The 21,683-nt window shown below is 40.7% G+C and overlaps 1 protein-coding gene across 4 annotated transcripts in view; it reads right to left on the reverse strand.

Moving 5' to 3' along the window:
- Positions 1-21,683, reverse strand: part of SPAG9 (sperm associated antigen 9) — an 828,940-nt gene that overhangs the window by 685,573 nt on the left and 121,684 nt on the right. For all 4 annotated transcript variants that reach the window (XM_053708414.1, XM_053708433.1, XM_053708441.1 and 1 more), the window contains exon 3: positions 4,894-4,964. In XM_053708414.1, coding sequence (XP_053564389.1) covers positions 4,894-4,964 — 71 coding nt within the window. The remainder of the gene's footprint in view (positions 1-4,893; positions 4,965-21,683) is intronic.

Consider the following 21,683-nt stretch of genomic DNA (forward strand, 5'->3'; position numbering starts at 1 on the left):
TCGCTTGTGTGGGCGTTAAAGGTTGAGACACTTGGGGAGAATTAGATCACATATCCTGATTCTCTTCAGACTGAGAATCATCCTGAGACACACTTCCATTACCTAAAATATGTTCTTTACAGTGTAAGGCCCTTTCAGAACAAGGAGGACACAATGTAAGAGGGGGTTCCACAATGGCTTCTGAACACATAGAGCATTGACTTTCCTCAATGTCAGACATGTTGAACAGGCTATGTAATCACCACAAAGTCTTTAAACACTTTATTTATTGATATAAAACAATTTGACAAAAAACGGTACTGCGCCTTTAAGAAAATAAAAAGCACACCATGTACAATTTTTAGTGAATTCTGCCCTATAGTGCAGTCGGATGTTGCACCCCAAGTAAGGACAATTAACAATTCAAGTTATTGAAGAAAATGAACAACGTTTTTAATAAAAAAACCCTTATGAACGTTTAGAATCCCTAGCACCGCGCCACAGCTCTGATGTGGCACCTATCTGCCCCCAGGGACCTTAGGAAAAACTCTAAACCACTCCGGTACACCAGTGAAGAGTTTGGGCCCAACCGGAGCTGAAAATTGCTGCCTGTTTGTGAGGAAACTGCGCAACTGAGGTGCGAAAATAGGCACCACCCATCCACTACTATGTAAGCTGAGCCCAGCAATCGCATGTAAAGCGGTCTCAAAATAGCCATGTGTGGTAGAAAAAACTTAATGAAGTGAAGTACTAGCCATGTGGACCCTCATAAAGGAAAAAAAACACCAGTCAAACCCCTTTTTTTAGCTTGATAATAAAATCGTTAGGCTGCCCCAGTGTCTCACCATGTCATAATGCATTATAATACACAGGATCACAGTAATATCCTCTTTTTCTTTTAACAGAATTACTGCTTACCCCTTCCCTCTATGGGAACTATGTCAGCCAGTTCTGATATATCACAGTCTCCTCAGAAATAAATGACTGAACATACCTCAATGCTGCTTGTAGCATGAAAAACGTTCCTCACACTGAAGATTTCTCTAGCATTCCTCAGCACACCGTGGGAACCAACATGGATCTTAGTTACAACTGCTAAGATCATCAATATCAAGGCAGAAATCTTCTTCCATATGCTGCCTGAGAGAAATAGTACTCACCGGTACCATTTAAAAATAAACTCTTGATTGAAGAAATTAAAACTATCATTTTATCACCACTATCACTTTACCCTTCCTATTACTAGCATAGGCAAAGAGAATGACTGGGGGGAGGAGTTAAGGGAGGAACTATATAGCAGCTCTGCTGTGGTGCTCTTTGCCACTTCCTGTTAGCAGGAGGATTATATCCCACAAGGATGAAACCCGTGGACTCGGTATATCTTGTAAAAGAAATACAGCCTTCAGCTTGTAAAGAAGAAAATCTACCTGCTATGCAACACTGGCACAGACTCAAGTAGCTGCCTTGTAAATTTGACCAACAGAAACCTCATTCTAAAAAATCCCAGGAAAAAGCAACTGACATATTAGAATAAGCAGCAAAATTATTAAGGAGGAGGCTGAGCCACCTCTAAGAAAGCTTAATAAAACAAAAAACTTCAGTCAGGAAGTCAACAAAACAGCTGTTATCTTCTAACTTCTTCAAGAACCAGAAAAATGAAGAAACAAACTAGAGGATTGACTAAAAATCCTAAGCAGCTTGAGAACAGAATATCAAAAGTCCTAACAACATCCAAAATACCAAGAAGCTTCTCCTTGGAATCTTTTGGATTAGGACAAAAAGAATGAACAACAAACTGATGAGGATAAATTGCCTAAAAAAAAATCTATTAAGGCCAAAAATCTAACTCTCGAAACCTCCTAATCCAGATAAGGAAGCCCACAGAAAAGAGCAGACAATACAGAAATTCTTCTAAAAGCAAAAATTGCATTAAAAAAAACAAAGCCTTTCAAGACAAAAAATAAGAATCCAAAAATTCATAAGTCCACAAAATAGGAACCTGCAAGATTTTTAGAACCAAAAGAGAAAAAAATGGTTTTACCACATGCTTGATCCTGACTAAAGCTGGAACAAAACTCTGAACATCAGGAAGCATAACAAATTTCCAGTAAAACAAAAAGTGAAAAGAACCGAAAACTGGCCTTTCAAAACAACTGGCGGATAACCCTTTATCTAAACCATCCTGAAGAAACTGAAGAATTCAAGGAATTCTCAGAGTGCCAGCTAAAACCATGCTACACACACCAAGAAATAAAAGGTCTTCCAAAACTTATGGCAACCTTCCTTGTCACAGGATTACAGGCCCAAATCTAGGCCTTAACATAATCAGCAAAAAAGCCTCTATCTAAAATTTCAATTAGCTGAGATATTCAAGAACTTAATGATATAAAATGGCCATTTAGAAAAAGTTGTGGAACAGAGAAAAAGGCTACAGAGAACAACTGAACAGATCCACAAACCAAGTCCTGCAAGGCCAATCTTGAGCAATCAGAATTTCCTGCTCGACCCTGGCTATCACTCTTGGAAACAGAACAAAAGATGGCGTTTGCATTTGTTAAGACCACAGTCTAATTTGGACAAACAAAAAATGCCCTAGAAGAATGCCCTGATGAATAATCCACAAACAAAAAAAACAGGAATAATTTTGCTCAGAAATACAAAAGGATTTTCTGAGAAAGCTGAGCATCTAGACAAGGCCCAAATAAAATTATTCAACAAAAAAAAAGGGACAACCTAGACCCTTATAAGACCCATCTTATAAGAAATCACCAGTCTTAGCTGGATGAAAACTTTCAACCTTCTGGTAGCTAGGCGGCTGGGCTAACCAATGGACCTCAATGGAATAGCGCTCCCTCCTGGTCAGGGCTGCTGTCATAATTTGGCATTCATCTTAATAATGTAAACAACTTCATCACAAAAGAAAGCATTAGCAATCTTTAAAGTCTTAACCGATTCCAAAACTCAATACCAGCAGAATCAACAAAAAATTGCTCAAAGAATAGAGAATGCAGCAATAGAGGATGCAACAATACTAATTGCTGGCATACAAAGTAAAACCCATTTGCTGAAAAGCCATCATAGGAAAAGACTAACTCCCTAAACATAGGGACCTAAAAAAGTACTATCCTGAAGAGTGAGGTGGGAGAGTTTATAAGGGCTCTTAAGAGTTTTGGGAATCCTTGCCTCCTCTTAGTGGCCAGGAGTATAATTCCCAGGAGTAATGGCTCATGGCTACTCACCTTTATAAAAGAAAAAATGTCATGTAATGTGTGATGCTACCGATTATGTTAAAGTATGTAAGGAATTATTACATTTACGGTGTCATGTGATGTTATTAGGAAAATCTATATATTCATTATTTTTTTTTAAACATTGCAAAGGGTAAGGAACAAGCTCAAAATTCACAGATTTTCAATGATTGAATGAGAACTTGCAGCATTAATATATATTTTTATTTTTGCCTATGAAATACCTTATTTCTTCTTATAATTAAATATATAACTAAAAAAACAACCATCTAAGCCCAATGCGTTTAAAAAAAAAAACAAGAAGATTTGGCACGGCCATAACTCACCTTAAAGGAACAGCAAACAATTATAATATTTTCTGTTGTATTGAAATAATATAACATGGCGAGTGTGAAAAAAGTGCTTGCTGGAATTGTTTTTGACTGGCCAAAATTTATTCACCCATTGCCTTGTTTTGAGGATATAATTAGAAATTGCCATGTGCACTTATAATCCTCAGAAATGGAAAATTCTTAAATAAAGGGACAGCCAATGGTGAATTACATGAGTGTTGCAGCGTATATCTGTATAATAGAAAATGTAACATGAACATCTCTATCTAAAAAAAGGAAGATATTGTATCTCAAAATCTCCTCAGAAGCCACACCCTAAAGATAATTTAAAATGAATGTCAAGTTCTAACAGTTTTTAAAAATCCTTTTAAAAAACAGGGTAACTTTCATTCATCAAACTTTACATTTCACTCGCTTTGTTAAAATACTTAACTTTTATTCTTGAAAGCCGCTCCAGCACATCCCCCGCAGGTTTCTTCATATGTCAAAAATGACTAATCCGGCTTCCTCCAATCACGGCTTGGACTCAGGCAATGTTTGCTTTGGGGCGGAAGCCAAGATTGGAGGAAGCCGGATTCGTTTTTGCTGACATATGAATAGGTTTGCGACAGGCGGAGGAAGCGCTGGAGCGGCTTTCAAGAATAAAAGGTAAGTATTTTAACAAAACAAGTGAAATGTAAAGTTTGATGAATGAAAGTACCCCTGTTTTAAAATAGGATTTTTAAAAACCGGGCACACATTTGTCAAACTTGACATTCCCTTTAAACATCCAATCAGGACACTTGTCTCATAACTTGCAAGTTAGCATACATCTGGCATGTGTAGGCAAAGTCAATTTATTGCCCTCTGAAGTTTAAGGTAGTGTGAAATGTTGTGAAATTTTGCTGAAATCCCACAAGATTACAAAAAAGCATAGTGTGAACTCATCACAGATGACCCTAATTGGCTGTTTGTTCAGAGGGAAAACTGTATTGCAAAGTTGTTTTGCATAATTAAACATTTTAAATTAAAATCTTAAAGTGTTTAGTGTCCCTTTAACAAAAGTGCTGCTTTCCTGAAGAATTTCATCTGACACTTAATATAGTCTAAATAAATATTATTAATTTAGTATTTGTTTTTAAATACACAAAAATTGTCTGTAGGCAATTACAAACAAAACAAAAAAAGTGATGATTTAAAAAACAAATAAATATAATTCAATTTTTCCAGTGATGGGATTGCACATATCAAAAGTAATAACCATTTGAAAAATCAGGCTTTTAAAGTGATTGATAGCATCGTCCAAAATCATTCACCTGGTCTCAAATACTGTTCAATTGAAGTACAAACCTTACCTCTGAATGCCTTTGATGAAGTGAATTATACTCTTTCTTCAGTTCTGCCTCCCTCTCCTCCAGACGACTAACTGAAATAAAAAGAAAGCACTAAATTAAAACAAGCAATGTAATAGAGCTATAAGAAGATAGTACACAACATCTAAAATTTTATCAAAGGGATAGTCCAATATAAACTTAGTGCATGTTATTTTAAACAACTTTCTAATTTACTTTTATCATCAAATTTTCTTTGTTCTCTTGGTATTCTTAGTTAAAAGCTAAATCTAGGTAGGCTCATATCCTAATTTCTAAGCCCTTGAAGGCCGGCTCTTATCTGAATGAATTTAATAGTTTTTCACGACTAGAGGGCGTTCGTTCATGTGAAACATATAGATTACATTGTGTTCATGCCAGTGGAGTTATTTAAGAGTCAGTAATAATTGCCTGAAATGCCAGTCTGTCAAAATATCTGAGATAAGGAGGCGGTCAGCAGAAGCTTAGATACAAGGTAATTGCAGAGGTAAAAAGTTTATTTCTTTAACAGTGTTGGTTATGCAAAACTGGGGAATGGTAAATAAAGGGATCATCTATCTTTTTAAACATCATCTTTGGTGTTTACTTTCCCTTTAAAGGGACAAATTCTACAATAGATTTTTCTTTGCATAAATGTTTTGTAGATGATCCATTTATATAGCCCATCTGGTGTGTTTTTGTAAACATGTATTAGTTTTCCTTATTTTCAAATAGCAATGTGCCGATTTTCAGACTCCTAACCAAGCCCCACAGTTTTAGATGTTTACTGATGTATCCAGACTTCAGACTGCTTCTATTTTGTATAATGGGTCTTTTTATATGCAGGGGGGTGGGGGTCCTGCTATCAGCCCCTTTCAGTGGGTGTCCCAGGCTTATCTCATTAACAGTGTTAAATTGGGAGCTCCTAAGTAAGTTTTTAAAAGATTTTATACTGGATTCTTATATCAGTATCTGTGCATATTATTCTTTATAGTAGTGTCTATTACATGCAGTTAAATGAAAACTGCCCCTTTAATGTTCTTGCAGCACAACCCCAAATGAGGTTAAATTTCATCAAATCTGGTAGTTTTGCTAGTTGAAGTAAACCAAGTATTTCTGGAGTTATTTAAGAACCATTAAATACAGCATCATTGCATAATCAATATATGCATACTAAAAGGAAAATTAAAAAGCAATCTGTTTTAATTTGAAATAAGCAGTAGATTTTTTTTTTCTGACAAATTAGTTCCATTTTCCTTACCCCTGCATCAGGTGAACACCATCAGCCAATAACAAAATGCATATACCTAAATAAAAAGGTTGTGCCCATTTGGATAACAAAAGTGAATTAGAAATTTGTTTAAAACTATGTGCTCTATCTGAACCCTCAAAGTTTACTTTTGAATTTAGTGTTCCTTTAAGTGTTGAAAAAGGTACTTTGAAAGCAATTGGTCAAACCTGTGCACCAATCTGTATAACATATGGTATGCAGATCGATTCTATTGTCTAGTATGTGCTTTTGTGTTTTGTGAAAAAAATAGATGCCAAGATATAAAGGTTTAAAATATATTGAGACATGCTCAGTAGCAGAGTTTTGCAGCAGAGGATAGTGGGAATTATAATACCAGATATTGGTCTATATAGCATTGGTAGCCTGAAAAACACTCAGTACCTTCAGCATTACCCAGTTACCTGTAGCATGTATTTGAGTTTAACATCCATTTAGGTTAGTACAATAATACTGATATGTAAATTAGGGAAAATGCTAAAGAGACATTAGACACTAAAAAATGTATAAGCATATTATTGAGGCTATTCCGCTCCTCATGTTAGTCGTCGATGATGTCATGTTGAAATTAACCTTTTATTGCACTCCCATGCTGATGTGTTTGCACATGTGCAGTAACTCTCCTTCAGATACCTGCAGTGTAACCTAAGTTCCATCATGAGGGCGCCCACAATTAGAGGGAGGTGCATGAAAACAAAATTTAAGCTTAACTGATAAATTTATTGCCGGATATGGAGAATCCACAATGTCATCAATTACTAGTGGGAATATCACTCCTGGCAAGCAGGAGGAGGCAAAGAGCACCACAGCAAAGCTGTTAAGTGTCACTCCTCTACCCATAATCCACAGTAATTCGACCGAAGGGAAATGGAAAAAGGAATAACACAAAAGTTGTAGACGTGCCTGAGGTTTAGTAAAAAAAATAACAGTCTTAAATTTAAAGGAGGGGTTGTGGACTCTCCATATCGGAAAGAAAGAAATTTATCAGGTAAGCATACATTTTGTTTTCTTTCCTAAGATATGGAGTCCATGACGTCATCAATTACTAGTGGGGACAAATACCCAAGCTAGAGGACACAGATGACTAGAGAGGGAGAACAAGACAGGTAGACCTAAACAGAAGGCACCACCGCTTGAAGAACCTTTCTCCCAAAATAGGCCTCAGCCAAGGCAAAAATATCAAATTTGGAAAAAGTATGCAGAGAGGATCAAGATGCAGCTTTGCAAATCTGTTACACAGAAGCTTCAATTTTTTAAAGCCCAAGAAGAGGAGACAGCCCTCGTGGAATGAGCTGTAATTCTCTCAGGAGGCTGCTAACCAGCAGTTTCATTAGCAAAACAAATTATACTTCTCAACCAGAGAGAAAGAGAATTAGCAGGAGCTTTCTGACCTTTACACTTTCCAGAGAAACAAACAAACAGGGCAGAGGACTGGCGAAAATCCTTAGTCGCCTGTAGGAAGAATTTTAGAGCACACACAACATCCAAGTTGTGCAACAAACGTTCCTTATGAGAAGAAGGATTAGGACATAGAGAAGGAACAACATTTCCTGATTAATATTTCTATCCGAAACCACTTTAGGAAGCAAACCCAACTTAGTACGAAGAACCACCTTATCAGCATGAAAGATAAGGTAAGGCGAATCACATTGCAAAGACAAGAGTTCCGAGACTCTCCAAGCAGAAGAGATAGCAATAAGAAACAAAACCTTCCAAGATAACAACTTAATCTCTGAAATGCAATGGCTCAAACAGAGTCTGCTGCAGAACTTTAAGAACAAGGTTAAAGGGACATTATACACTCATTTTTTCTTTGCATAAATGTTTTGTAGATGATCTATTTATATAGCCCATAAAGGTTTTTTTTAAAATAAATGTATAGTTTTGCTTATTTTTAAATAACATTGCTCTGATTTTCAGACTCCTAACCAAGCCCCAAAGTTTTATGTGAATACTGTCAGCTACCTTCTCCAGCTTGCTCCTGTTTGTGTAAAGGGTCTTTTCATATGCTTGTGTAACAAAATAGATAATGCAGAAATCTGACCCTTCAGAGAAATGACTGAAAATCCCTTCTCCAGACCTTCCTGAAAAAAAGGACAAAATCCTAGGAATTCTGACCCTACTGCAAGACTAGCCTTTAGATTCACACCGATAAAGGTATTTACGCCATACCTTATGGTAAATCTTTCTAGTAACAGGCTTGTGAGCCTGAATCATGGTCTCAATGACCGACTCAGCAAAACCACGCTTAGACAGAACTAAGCGTTCAATCTCCAAGCAGTCAGCTTCAGAGAAACGAGATTTGGATGAAGGAATGGACCCTGATTTAGAAGGTCCTACCTCAGAGGAAAACTCCAAAGGTAGAAGAGATGACACCTTCACTAGGTCTGCATACCAGATCCTGCGAGGCCATGCAGAAGCTATTAGAAAAACTGATGCTCTCTCCTGTTTTATACGAGCAATGACTCATGGAAGGAGAGCAAACGGAGGAAACAGATATGCTAGACTGAAATCCCAAGGAACCGCCAGAGCATCTATCAGGACGGCCTGCGGATCTCTTGACCTTGAACCGTACCTTGAAAACTTGCCGCTTTGCCGAGACACCATAAGATCCAACTCCGGCACCCCCCATTTAAAGGGTTAACCTGGAGAACACCTCCGTATGGAGAGCCCACTCCCCGGAATGAAATGTCTGTCTGCTCAAGAAATCCGCTTCGCAGATGGCAGATAGACAGCAATTGTGAACTTCCAGCCACTGAACAATCCAATCCCCCTATTGTATGGCTAAGGAACTCTGAGTCCCTCCCTGGTGGTTGATGTAAGCCACTGAGGTGATGTTGTCCAACTGTAACCTGATAAACCGGGCTAAAGACAACTGAGGCCAAGTCATCAGAGCATTGTAAATCTCAACTCCAAGATGTTTATGGGGAGAGTCAACTCCTCCCAAGTCCATAGACCCTGCGCCTTTAACAATTCCCAGACTGCATTCCAGCCAGCAGGCTGGCGCCCATGGTCACTATCACCCAGGAAGGTCTCCGGAAGCATGTGCCCTGAGACAGATGCTCCTGAAAAAGCCACCATGGGAGAGTCTCTTCTGTCGATTGATCTAGATCTATCCTCAGAGACAGATCCGAATGGTCTCCGTTCCATTGTCTGCGCATGCATAACTGCAAAGCTCTCAAATGGAATCGAGCAAAGGGAATGATGTCCATGGAAGTGACTATCAGACCAATTACCTCCATACACTGAGCCACTGATGAATGAACAGTAGACTACAGAGAGAGGCAAGATGAAAGATTCTTTGATTTTCTGACCTCCGTCAGAATTTTTTTTATAGATAAGGAATCTTTTATGATCCCTAAGAAAACTAACCTTGTAGCTGGAACAAGGGAACTCTTTTCCAGATTCACTTTCCATCCGTGGGAACGTAGAAAAGACAACAAGATCTCTGTATGACTCTGCTTGTTGAACAAATGGCACCTGAACCAATATGTGGTCCAGGTATGGCGCTACTGCAATTCCCCCGAGACCTGATCCCTGCCAAGAGGGTCCCCAGAACCTTTGAGAAAATTTTGGGAGCTGTGGCAAGGCCAAACAGAAGAGCCAGAAACTAAAAAGTGTTTGTCTAGAAAGGCGAATCTCAGGAACTTGTGATAATCCCTGTGGATGGGAACATGAACTATGGTCATCATGAACTGACCCTCTTGGACCAAGGAAGAACGAAACGAATGGTTTCCATTTTGAAGGGTACCGTGAGAAACTTGTTGAAACACTTTGGGTCTAGAATAGAACAAAAAGTTCCATCTTTTTTGTGAACCACAAACAGATTTGAATAGAATCCTAGGCCTTGTTCTCGTACTGGAACTATCACTCCCAGGGAGGAAAGGTCCTGAACACAGTTCAAGAATGCCTCTCTTTTTATCTTGTCTGCAGATAAACTTGAGAGGTGGAATCTGCCCCTGGGAGGGAAAGTCTTGAATTCTATTTTGTAACCCTGAGACACTATGTCCACAGCCCAAGGGTCCGGAAAATCTCGCATCCATGCCTGATAAAACAGATAAAATCTGCCCCTCATTTGATCCGATCCCGGACCGGGGGCAGACCCTTCATGCTGACTTGTCAGCTGCGGGTTTCTTTGATTGCTTTCCCTTGTTGCAAGACTGATTGAGCTTTCAACAAGACGTTGACTGTTCCTGCTTGGAAGAGGTAGAGGAAGACTTTACTTAAGTTACGAAAGGAACGAAAATTGACATCCTTTAGGTCTGTTCTTCTTGTCTTGTGGTAGAAAAACATAATTTATGCTTACCTGATAAATTTATTTCTCTTGTAGTGTATCCAGTCCACGGATCATCCATTACTTGTGGGATATTCTCCTTCCCAACAGGAAGTTGCAAGAGGATCACCCACAGCAGAGCTGCTATATAGCTCCTCCCCTAACTGCCATATCCAGTTATTCGACCGAAACAAGACGAGAAAGGAGAAACTATAGGGTGCAGTGGTGACTGTAGTTTAATTAAAATTTAGACCTGCCTTAAAAGGACAGGGCGGGCAGTGGACTGGATACACTACAAGAGAAATAAATTTATCAGGTAAGCATAAATTAGGCTTTCTCTGGTTAAGTGTATCCAGTCCACGGATCATCCATTACTTGTGGGATACCAATACCAAAGCTAAAGTACACGGATGATGGGAGGGACAAGGCAGGAACTTAAATGGAAGGAACCACTGCCTGTAGAACCTTTCTCCCAAAAACAGCCTCCGAAGAAGCAAAAGTGTCAAATTCGTAAAATTTTGAAAAGGTGTGAAGCGAAGACCAAGTCGCAGCCTTGCAAATCTGTTCAACAGAGGCCTCATTTTTAAAGGCCCAGGTGGAAGCCACAGCTCTAGTAGAATGAGCTGTAATCCTTTCAGGGGGCTGCTGTCCAGCAGTCTCATAGGCTAAGCGTATTATGCTCCGAAGCCAAAAGGAGAGAGAGGTTGCCGAAGCTTTTTGACCTCTCCTCTGTCCAGAGTAAACGACAAACAGGGCAGATGTTTGACGAAAATCTTTAGTAGCCTGTAAGTAAAACTTCAAGGCACGGACTACGTCCAGATTATGCAAAAGACGTTCCTTCTTTGAAGGAGGATTAGGACACAATGATGGAACAACAATCTCTTGATTGATATTCCTGTTAGAAACCACCTTAGGTAAAAACCCAGGTTTGGTACGCAGAACTACCTTGTCTGAATGAAAAATCAGATAAGGAGAATCACAATGTAAGGCAGATAACTCAGAGACTCTTCGAGCAGAGGAAATAGCCATCAAAAACAGAACTTTCCAAGATAAAAGTTTAATATCAATGGAATGAAGGGGTTCAAACGGAACTCCCTGAAGAACTTTAAGAACCAAGTGTAAGCTCCACGGGGGAGCAACAGTTTTAAACACAGGCTTAATCCTAACCAAAGCCTGACAAAATGCCTGGACGTCTGGAACTTCTGCCAGACGCTTGTGCAAAAGAATAGACAGAGCAGAGATCTGTCCTTTTAAAGAACTAGCTGATAAGCCTTTGTCCAAACCCTCTTGGAGTAAGGACAATATCCTAGGAATCCTAACCTTACTCCATGAGTAACTCTTGGATTCACACCAATAAAGATATTTACGCCATGGGGCGGAGCTAGCAGCCGAAGAAGCCAGACGTTTTTCTCTATAGCTCCTGACATAAGATTAAATATACTAATATTTTAAGCAAACTAAGGACTCTTAAACTCTAATAATCGCACTTGGAAGAGCAGTACAAATTTTATTGGTCATTGTCAAAAAAGTATTAGACGCTACAGCGGCATAGAGATCTTTTGGCCTGAGCTGACAACTGTGCAGAGTTAGCCGCCATTATACAGAACAACTACTCGCCTACGTTACTGATAGAGGCACATTCCCTGCAAGTTTAGAGGCGCCCTCAGCTATAGTATGGAGAAACTGCTTTCAACTAAGCTACGTGGCTTGCTGTTCTCCTTGGACACCCAACAACAAGATCTCATTGATGAATTGAGAAGGGCTGTAGGCGCGCAACCGGATCTCATGCCAGCATGTAAGACCGAGGAAAATCCTTGTACTAATGTCCCAGATGCATTGCATTGGGAAGGAATGGTGTCTCAAGAGACCGGGGACATACGTAATGCAGGAACATGGATCCCTGAATCCAAGATGGCGATGCAGCTCAATCCCTTACAGCTCTCTACAGCTGAGGTGGGGACTCACAGGCGCAGCGCAACGCAGCTCCGGAGTACTTTGACACAGATGGAAGAAGCAGAGAAAGAACCACAACCTACTCCATCTGCATGGAAACTTAGAGGGCATAATGCTGTTGTCGGAGCTGATGACGTCCAGCAGCACCAGGGTCTCTCTGCAGAGCTTTACAACAAGCCGACCCACACTTTGTGGAATACAATCCAGACACTGGAAAACAGAATTTATGTTTACCTGATAAATTACTTTCTCCAACGGTGTGTCCGGTCCACGGCGTCATCCTTACTTGTGGGATATTCTCCTCCCCAACAGGAAATGGCAAAGAGCCCAGCAAAGCTGGTCACATGATCCCTCCTAGGCTCCGCCTACCCCAGTCATTCGACCGACGTTAAGGAGGAATATTTGCATAGGAGAAACCATATGGTACCGTGGTGACTGTAGTTAAAGAAAATAAATTATCAGACCTGATTAAAAAAACCAGGGCGGGCCGTGGACCGGACACACCGTTGGAGAAAGTAATTTATCAGGTAAACATAAATTCTGTTTTCTCCAACATAGGTGTGTCCGGTCCACGGCGTCATCCTTACTTGTGGGAACCAATACCAAAGCTTTAGGACACGGATGAAGGGAGGGAGCAAATCAGGTCACCTAAATGGAAGGCACCACGGCTTGCAAAACCTTTCTCCCAAAAATAGCCTCAGAAGAAGCAAAAGTATCAAACTTGTAAAATTTGGTAAAAGTGTGCAGTGAAGACCAAGTCGCTGCCCTACATATCTGATCAACAGAAGCCTCGTTCTTGAAGGCCCATGTGGAAGCCACAGCCCTAGTGGAATGAGCTGTGATTCTTTCGGGAGGCTGCCGTCCGGCAGTCTCGTAAGCCAATCTGATGATGCTTTTAATCCAAAAAGAGAGAGAGGTAGAAGTTGCTTTTTGACCTCTCCTTTTACCAGAATAAACAACAAACAAGGAAGATGTTTGTCTAAAATCCTTTGTAGCATCTAAATAGAATTTTAGAGCGCGAACAACATCCAAATTGTGCAACAAACGTTCCTTCTTTGAAACTGGTTTCGGACACAGAGAAGGTACGATAATCTCCTGGTTAATGTTTTTGTTAGAAACAACTTTTGGAAGAAAACCAGGTTTAGTACGTAAAACCACCTTATCTGCATGGAACACCAGATAAGGAGGAGAACACTGCAGAGCAGATAATTCTGAAACTCTTCTAGCAGAAGAGATTGCAACCAAAAACAAAACTTTCCAAGATAATAACTTAATATCAACGGAATGTAAGGGTTCAAACGGAACCCCCTGAAGAACTGAAAGAACTAAATTGAGACTCCAAGGAGGAGTCAAAGGTTTGTAAACAGGCTTAATTCTAACCAGAGCCTGAACAAAGGCTTGAACATCTGGCACAGCTGCCAGCTTTTTGTGAAGTAACACAGACAAGGCAGAAATCTGTCCCTTCAGGGAACTTGCAGATAATCCTTTTTCCAATCCTTCTTGAAGGAAGGATAGAATCTTAGGAATCTTAACCTTGTCCCAAGGGAATCCTTTAGATTCACACCAACAGATATATTTTTTCCAAATTTTGTGGTAAATCTTTCTAGTTACAGGCTTACTGGCCTGAACAAGAGTATCGATAACAGAATCTGAGAACCCTCGCTTCGATAAGATCAAGCGTTCAATCTCCAAGCAGTCAGCTGGAGTGAAACCAGGTTCGGATGTTCGAACGGACCCTGAACAAGAAGGTCTCGTCTCAAAGGTAGCTTCCAAGGTGGAGCCGATGACATATTCACCAGATCTGCATACCAAGTCCTGCGTGGCCACGCAGGAGCTATCAAGATCACCGACGCCCTCTCCTGATTGATCCTGGCTACCAGCCTGGGGATGAGAGGGAACGGCGGGAACACATAAGCTAGTTTGAAGGTCCAAGGTGCTACTAGTGCATCCACTAGAGCCGCCTTGGGATCCCTGGATCTGGACCCGTAGCAAGGAACTTTGAAGTTCTGACGAGAGGCCATCAGATCCATGTCTGGAATGCCCCACAGCTGAGTGACTTGGGCAAAGATTTCCGGATGGAGTTCCCACTCCCCCGGATGCAATGTCTGACGACTCAGAAAATCCGCTTCCCAATTTTCCACTCCTGGGATGTGGATAGCGGACAGGTGGCAGGAGTGAGACTCCGCCCATAGAATGATTTTGGTCACTTCTTCCATCGCTAGGGAACTCCTTGTTCCCCCCTGATGGTTGATGTACGCAACAGTTGTCATGTTGTCTGATTGAAACCGTATGAACTTGGCCCTCGCTAGCTGAGGCCAAGCCTTGAGAGCATTGAATATCGCTCTCAGTTCCAGAATATTTATCGGTAGAAGAGATTCTTCCCGAGACCAAAGACCCTGAGCTTTCAGGGATCCCCAGACCGCGCCCCAGCCCATCAGACTGGCGTCGGTCGTGACAATGACCCACTCTGGTCTGCGGAATGTCATCCCTTGTGACAGGTTGTCCAGGGACAGCCACCAACGGAGTGAGTCTCTGGTCCTCTGATTTACTTGTATCTTCGGAGACAAGTCTGTATAATCCCCATTCCACTGACTGAGCATGCACAGTTGTAATGGTCTTAGATGAATGCGCGCAAAAGGAACTATGTCCATAGCCGCTACCATCAACCCGATCACTTCCATGCACTGAGCTATGGAAGGAAGAGGAACGGAATGAAGTATCCGACAAGAGTCTAGAAGCTTTGATTTTCTGGCCTCTGTCAGAAATATCCTCATTTCTAAGGAGTCTATTATTGTTCCCAAGAAGGGAACCCTTGTTGACGGAGATAGAGAACTCTTTTCCACGTTCACTTTCCATCCGTGAGATCTGAGAAAGGCCAGGACGATGTCCGTGTGAGCCTTTGCTTGAGGAAGGGACGACGCTTGAATCAGAATGTCGTCCAAGTAAGGTACTACAGCAATGCCCCTTGGTCTTAGCACAGCTAGAAGGGACCCTAGTACCTTTGTGAAAATCCTTGGAGCAGTGGCTAATCCGAAAGGAAGCGCCACGAACTGGTAATGCTTGTCCAGGAATGCGAACCTTAGGAACCGATGATGTTCCTTGTGGATAGGAATATGTAGATACGCATCCTTTAAATCCACCGTGGTCATGAATTGACCTTCCTGGATGGAAGGAATAATAGTTCGAATGGTTTCCATCTTGAACGATGGAACCTTGAGAAACTTGTTTAAGATCTTGAGATCTAAGATTGGTCTGAACGTTCCCTCTTTTTTGGGAACTATGAACAGATTGGAGTAGAACCCCATCCCTTGTTCTCTTAATGGAACAGGATGAATCACTCCCATTTTTAACAGGTCTTCTACACAATGTAAGAATGCCTGTCTTTTTATGTGGTCTGAAGACAACTGAGACCTGTGGAACCTCCCCCTTGGGGGAAGTCCCTTGAATTCCAGAAGATAACCTTGGGAGACTATTTCTAGCGCCCAAGGATCCAGAACATCTCTTGCCCAAGCCTGAGCGAAGAGAGAGAGTCTGCCCCCCACCAGATCCGGTCCCGGATCGGGGGCCAACATTTCATGCAGTCTTGGTAGCAGTGGCAGGTTTCTTGGCCTGCTTCTAGGGTGAAAGAATTAGCCAATTTGAGAGCATTGATTCTGTCCATAATCTCCTCATAAGGAGGAGAATCACTATCGACCGCCTTTATCAGCTCATCGAACCAGAAACATGCGGCTGTAGCGACAGGGACAATGCATGCAATTGGTTGTAGAAGGTAACCCTGCTGAACAAACATCTTTTTAAGCAAACCTTCTAATTTTTTATCCATAGGATCTTTGAAAGCACAACTATCCTCTATGGGTATAGTGGTGCGTTTGTTTAAAGTGGAAACCGCTCCCTCGACCTTGGGGACTGTCTGCCATAAGTCCTTTCTGGGGTCGACCAAAGGAAACAATTTTTTAAATATGGGGGGAGGGACGAAAGGAATACCGGGCCTTTCCCATTCTTTATTAACAATGTCCGCCACCCGCTTGGGTATAGGAAAAGCTTCTGGGAGCCCCGGCACCTCTAGGAACTTGTCCATTTTACATAGCTTCTCTGGGATGACCAACTTGTCACAATCATCCAGAGTGGATAATACCTCCTTAAGCAGAATGCGGAGATGTTCCAACTTAAATTTAAATGCAATCACATCAGGTTCAGCCTGTTGAGAAATGTTCCCTGAATCAGTAATTTCTCCCTCAGACAAAACCTCCCTGGCCCCATCAGACTGGGTTAGGGGCCCTTCAGAGATATTAGTATCAGCGTTGCCATGCTCTTCAGTATCTAAAACAGAGCAGCCGCGCTTACGCTGACAAGTGTTCATTTGGGCTAAAATGTTTTTGACAGAATTATCCATTACAGCCGTTAATTGTTGCATAGTAAGGAGTATTGGCGCGCTAGATGTACTAGGGGCCTCCTGAGTGGGCAAGACTCGTGTAGACGAAGGAGGGAATGATGCAGTACCATGCTTACTCCCCTCACTTGAGGAATCATCTTGGGCATCATTGTCATTATCACATAAATCACATTTATTTAAATGAATAGGAATTCTGGCTTCCCCACATTCAGAACACAGTCTATCTGGTAGTTCAGACATGTTAAACAGGCATAAACTTGATAACAAAGTACAAAAAACGTTTTAAAATAAAACCGTTACTGTCACTTTAAATTTTAAACTGAACACACTTTATTACTGCAATTGCGAAAAAACATGAAGGAATTGTACAAAATTCACCAAATTTTCACCACAGTGTCTTAAAGCCTTAAAAGTATTGCACACCAAATTTGGAAGCTTTAACCCTTAAAATAACGGAACCGGAGCCGTTTTAAACTTTAACCCCTTTACAGTCCCTGGTATCTGCTTTGCTGAGACCCAACCAAGCCCAAAGGGGAATACGATACCAAATGACGCCTTCAGAAAGTCTTTTCTAAGTATCAGAGCTCCACACACATGCGACTGCATGCCATGCCTCTCAAAAACAAGTGCGCCACACCGGCGCGAAAATGAGGCTCTGCTTATGCTTTGGGAAAGCCCCTAAGGAATAAGGTGTCTAATACAGTGCCTGCCGATATTCTTATATCAAAATACCCAGATAAAATGATTCCTCAAGGCTAAATATGTGTTAATAATGAATCGATTTAGCCCAGAAAAGTCTACAGTCTTAATAAGCCCTTGTGAAGCCCTTATTTATGATCGTAATAAACATGGCTTACCGGATCCCATAGGGAAAATGACAGCTTCCAGCATTACATCGTCTTGTTAGAATGTGTCATACCTCAAGCAGCAAGAGACTGCATACTGTTCCCCCAACTGAAGTTAGTAGCTCTCAACAGTCCTGTGTGGAACAGCCATGGATTTTAGTTACGGTTGCTAAAATCATTTTCCTCATACAAACAGAAATCTTCATCTCTTTTCTGTTTCTGAGTAAATAGTACATACCAGCACTATTTCAAAATAACAAACTCTTGATTGAATAATAAAAACTACAGTTAAACACTAAAAAACTCTAAGCCATCTCCGTGGAGATGTTGCCTGTACAACGGCAAAGAGAATGACTGGGGTAGGCGGAGCCTAGGAGGGATCATGTGACCAGCTTTGCTGGGCTCTTTGCCATTTCCTGTTGGGGAGGAGAATATCCCACAAGTAAGGATGACGCCGTGGACCGGACACACCTATGTTGGAGAAATCATAAGTGAGACTGGCGGAACCTGGAGATCTGCTGGGAGCGGAGGTGAGCAGAGTATGGTGAGGGGGACTTGTGTCCGTTGGGACCCGCTAGCCTCTGGCTACTACAGTGAAAGAACAACCTCAGTGATTTGGAATCCTGTGTACCAAATCACCCAGTCTGCCTTATTTTACATTCTAAGACCCATGCATTGGAACAAACTGGACAGTTGCGGCATTGGTTAACTGAAGCCTCTCTTGCTTTAATATTGAGGACAGTCTGAACCTTTATAGATCTTTTGCCTCTGAAGCGATGTCCTTCATAACGCCACATGGACTGTTCTCATGCCAGTTAGTAATACTAACACCAAAGTGTTTTACTCTGTTTATATTTTTCAGCCATCACATTTATTATTATGTTTGATGTTCTCTATAATAATTTCTATTACACATCAGTAACTTAGTGCAATGTTCTATTTCTTAATAATATTCTTGCATTGATAAGTCTTATATATGGCGATACTTGTTATATCTGCAGTCAGAAGCAGATAAAATTTTGGATGGCAGCTTTGGGAATTTTTTTTTATCTTTTATATGTTTTTATTCCTTTTTTTTTCATGTATGCTTAGCCTCAGATTTGGTTAAAATATTCAATACATCTACTAAGCTAGCTAGGCGGCTTGAAAGTATGTGTTATATTTTTAGTAATGTTTATTCTGTTATGCCCTTAGGAGCACTCTCATCCTCAATATATACATTTTCCATTTGCTGCCTATTAACCATATTCGTGCTGAGGCCATATCTGCTTAAATACTATATATTTAACTATATGTTGCAACGAATCAACGGTTCATATAACTACTTTGTATATGTACAATCACAGTTCATAATATGTTGTTTTACATATGTGATAGACTAAAGCATGCATGAATTCTGATGACTGTTATCTGTCCTATATGCTAATGAACATTAATATGTATTCTCTATCTTTAGCCAATATTGTCTAGTTTGACGCCTTGCAATGTAAATGTCAGCTTTTGATTTATCCTAATTCTCTATAAGCTAACCGTTAGCTCTATATGAAATTCTATGCAAGAAGGCTGAAATCATTTACCATGGTCATAACTATAGATAAACCTCCCATTTTATAATACAGGTATACCTCACTTTACAGCGCTTCACTTTACAGCGCTTCGCTAATACAGCGCTTTGTGGAGCTGAAGTTCAACTTCCAAGAATTTTGAAACAGTGCTGTAATCTTTGTAAAATTGTGAGAAAAGTAACTGGCACCATTTTTCTATGCGCAATTCATCGTTTTTACAGCATTACAGTGCAATCTGTGCCTCAGTGTTATAGTCTGGCAAGTTTTACCACAGTAATTGTCACTATTTTACAGGTACAGTATTTATTGATTACTAATTGAATACTGTGCTGTGCTAGTGTTAAACTAAACATAGCACTATTGCACCCCTAATATATGTTAGTTCAAACATGTTTTCAGGATTTTAAACACTGAAAAGAAAGCTAAAACTGCCTTGTTTCACTTTAAGGCGGTTTTCACTTTACAGCGGGGCTCCGGTCCCTAACCCGCTGTATGAGCGGGGTATACCTGTATTATTCTTTGACAATGCTGAGTTTGATGCCTTGCACTGAATATATTGGATATCTATTCCTACCTGTTAGAATTCTAACTGCTTAATATTTAACCTTACGCCGTTATTGCTATGTATTGTAATTTTTACATGACATCCATTAGTAGGGCTCAAGCATATATCATTCTTAGTTCCTTGTTAGCTTTTCTGTCTTATGCATGATCTGTTTTCTTACCAGAACGCCACTCTATATACCTTTAATAATCTATTACATGCTCTTTAGCAGGCCACACAAGAGCATGTTTATTCACCAAGCATATTGGTATTTTGTTTGATCATCTAAGGCTCTATTCAGTCAACTTGCCCTGGGTCTCTCGCCCTTAATTGTCCTCTTTGTCTATGGAGGGTATAAAATCTTCAGATAAGGTTAGATTGCCTAATTCATATTCTCAGCATGGCCTAGCAATCACCTTAGCTTCCGCTGTAGTGTAGTACTCCGCTGAGGATAGGGATTAGCACTTTGAGGTACCTTGACTACTTGCTGGATTTAATGTTTTTATGGGGTTTGGCGGTATTCTTGCTATTACTAATTCTAATGTATGCCAGTGTAGCGGGGTATACCTTTCTCCTAATAATACCCACTAAATAATTTACAAACAGATCTACTCCTTAGTTATATGCATAATGCTGTTATAATTAACAGAGTTGCCTTATGCCACTATTTAGTTATTCTACCTAGAGTTAAGATACCACTGCGCCCCACTACCCACTCCTAAGTAGACAAATCTCCCAAGACATATCTAATTTATCTTTTTAGCAATCTAGCTCCCTGGCCTACAGTCTCTATGTTTGTGCTCTCCCGGGCCCACTCCTAGTACCTCATGCTACTTACACTTATATATGGCTCCGCCCTCCCACCCCCTTTACCTATACATATAGCGGTGCTTGCTTACCCGCTGAATATCCCCCTCCCTTTATATATCTCGGCCCAAGAGTGGCTGATACTTATATTAAACCTCCACAGGCTGATATTTTGGTTTTAGATAATATTTTACTAGAATGTGGAGTTCATACGCTGATAATATAAAATGAAGTTCTATTTTTTTTTTTTTCTCGCCAAAGATATTGTCTATCTTCATAACCAGACTTGAAAACAGAATTTATGTTTACCTGATAAATTTCTTTCTCCAACGGTGTGTCCGGTCCACGGCGTCATCCTTACTTGTGGGATATTCTCTTCCCCAACAGGAAATGGCAAAGAGCCCAGCAAAGCTGGTCACATGATCCCTCCTAGGCTCCGCCTACCCCAGTCATTCGACCGACGTTAAGGAGGAATATTAGCATAGGAGAAACCATATGGTACCGTGGTGACTGTAGTTAAAGAAAATAAATTATCAGACCTGATTAAAAAAACCAGGGCGGGCCGTGGACCGGACACACCGTTGGAGAAAGAAATTTATCAGGTAAACATAAATTCTGTTTTCTCCAACATAGGTGTGTCCGGTCCACGGCGTCATCCTTACTTGTGGGAACCAATACCAAAGCTTTAGGACACGGATGAAGGGAGGGAGCAAATCAGGTCACCTAAATGGAAGGCACCACGGCTTGCAAAACCTTTCTCCCAAAAATAGCCTCAGAAGAAGCAAAAGTATCAAACTTGTAAAATTTGGTAAAAGTGTGCAGTGAAGACCAAGTCGCTGCCCTACATATCTGATCAACAGAAGCCTCGTTCTTGAAGGCCCATGTGGAAGCCACAGCCCTAGTGGAATGAGCTGTGATTCTTTCGGGAGGCTGCCGTCCGGCAGTCTCGTAAGCCAATCTGATGATGCTTTTAATCCAAAAAGAGAGAGAGGTAGAAGTTGCTTTTTGACCTCTCCTTTTACCTGAATAAACAACAAACAAGGAAGATGTTTGTCTAAAATCCTTTGTAGCATCTAAATAGAATTTTAGAGCGCGAACAACATCCAAATTGTGCAACAAACGTTCCTT

The sequence above is a fragment of the Bombina bombina genome, chromosome 1 (assembly GCF_027579735.1).
Source record: "Bombina bombina isolate aBomBom1 chromosome 1, aBomBom1.pri, whole genome shotgun sequence".
Classification (NCBI taxonomy): Eukaryota; Metazoa; Chordata; class Amphibia; order Anura; family Bombinatoridae; genus Bombina; species Bombina bombina.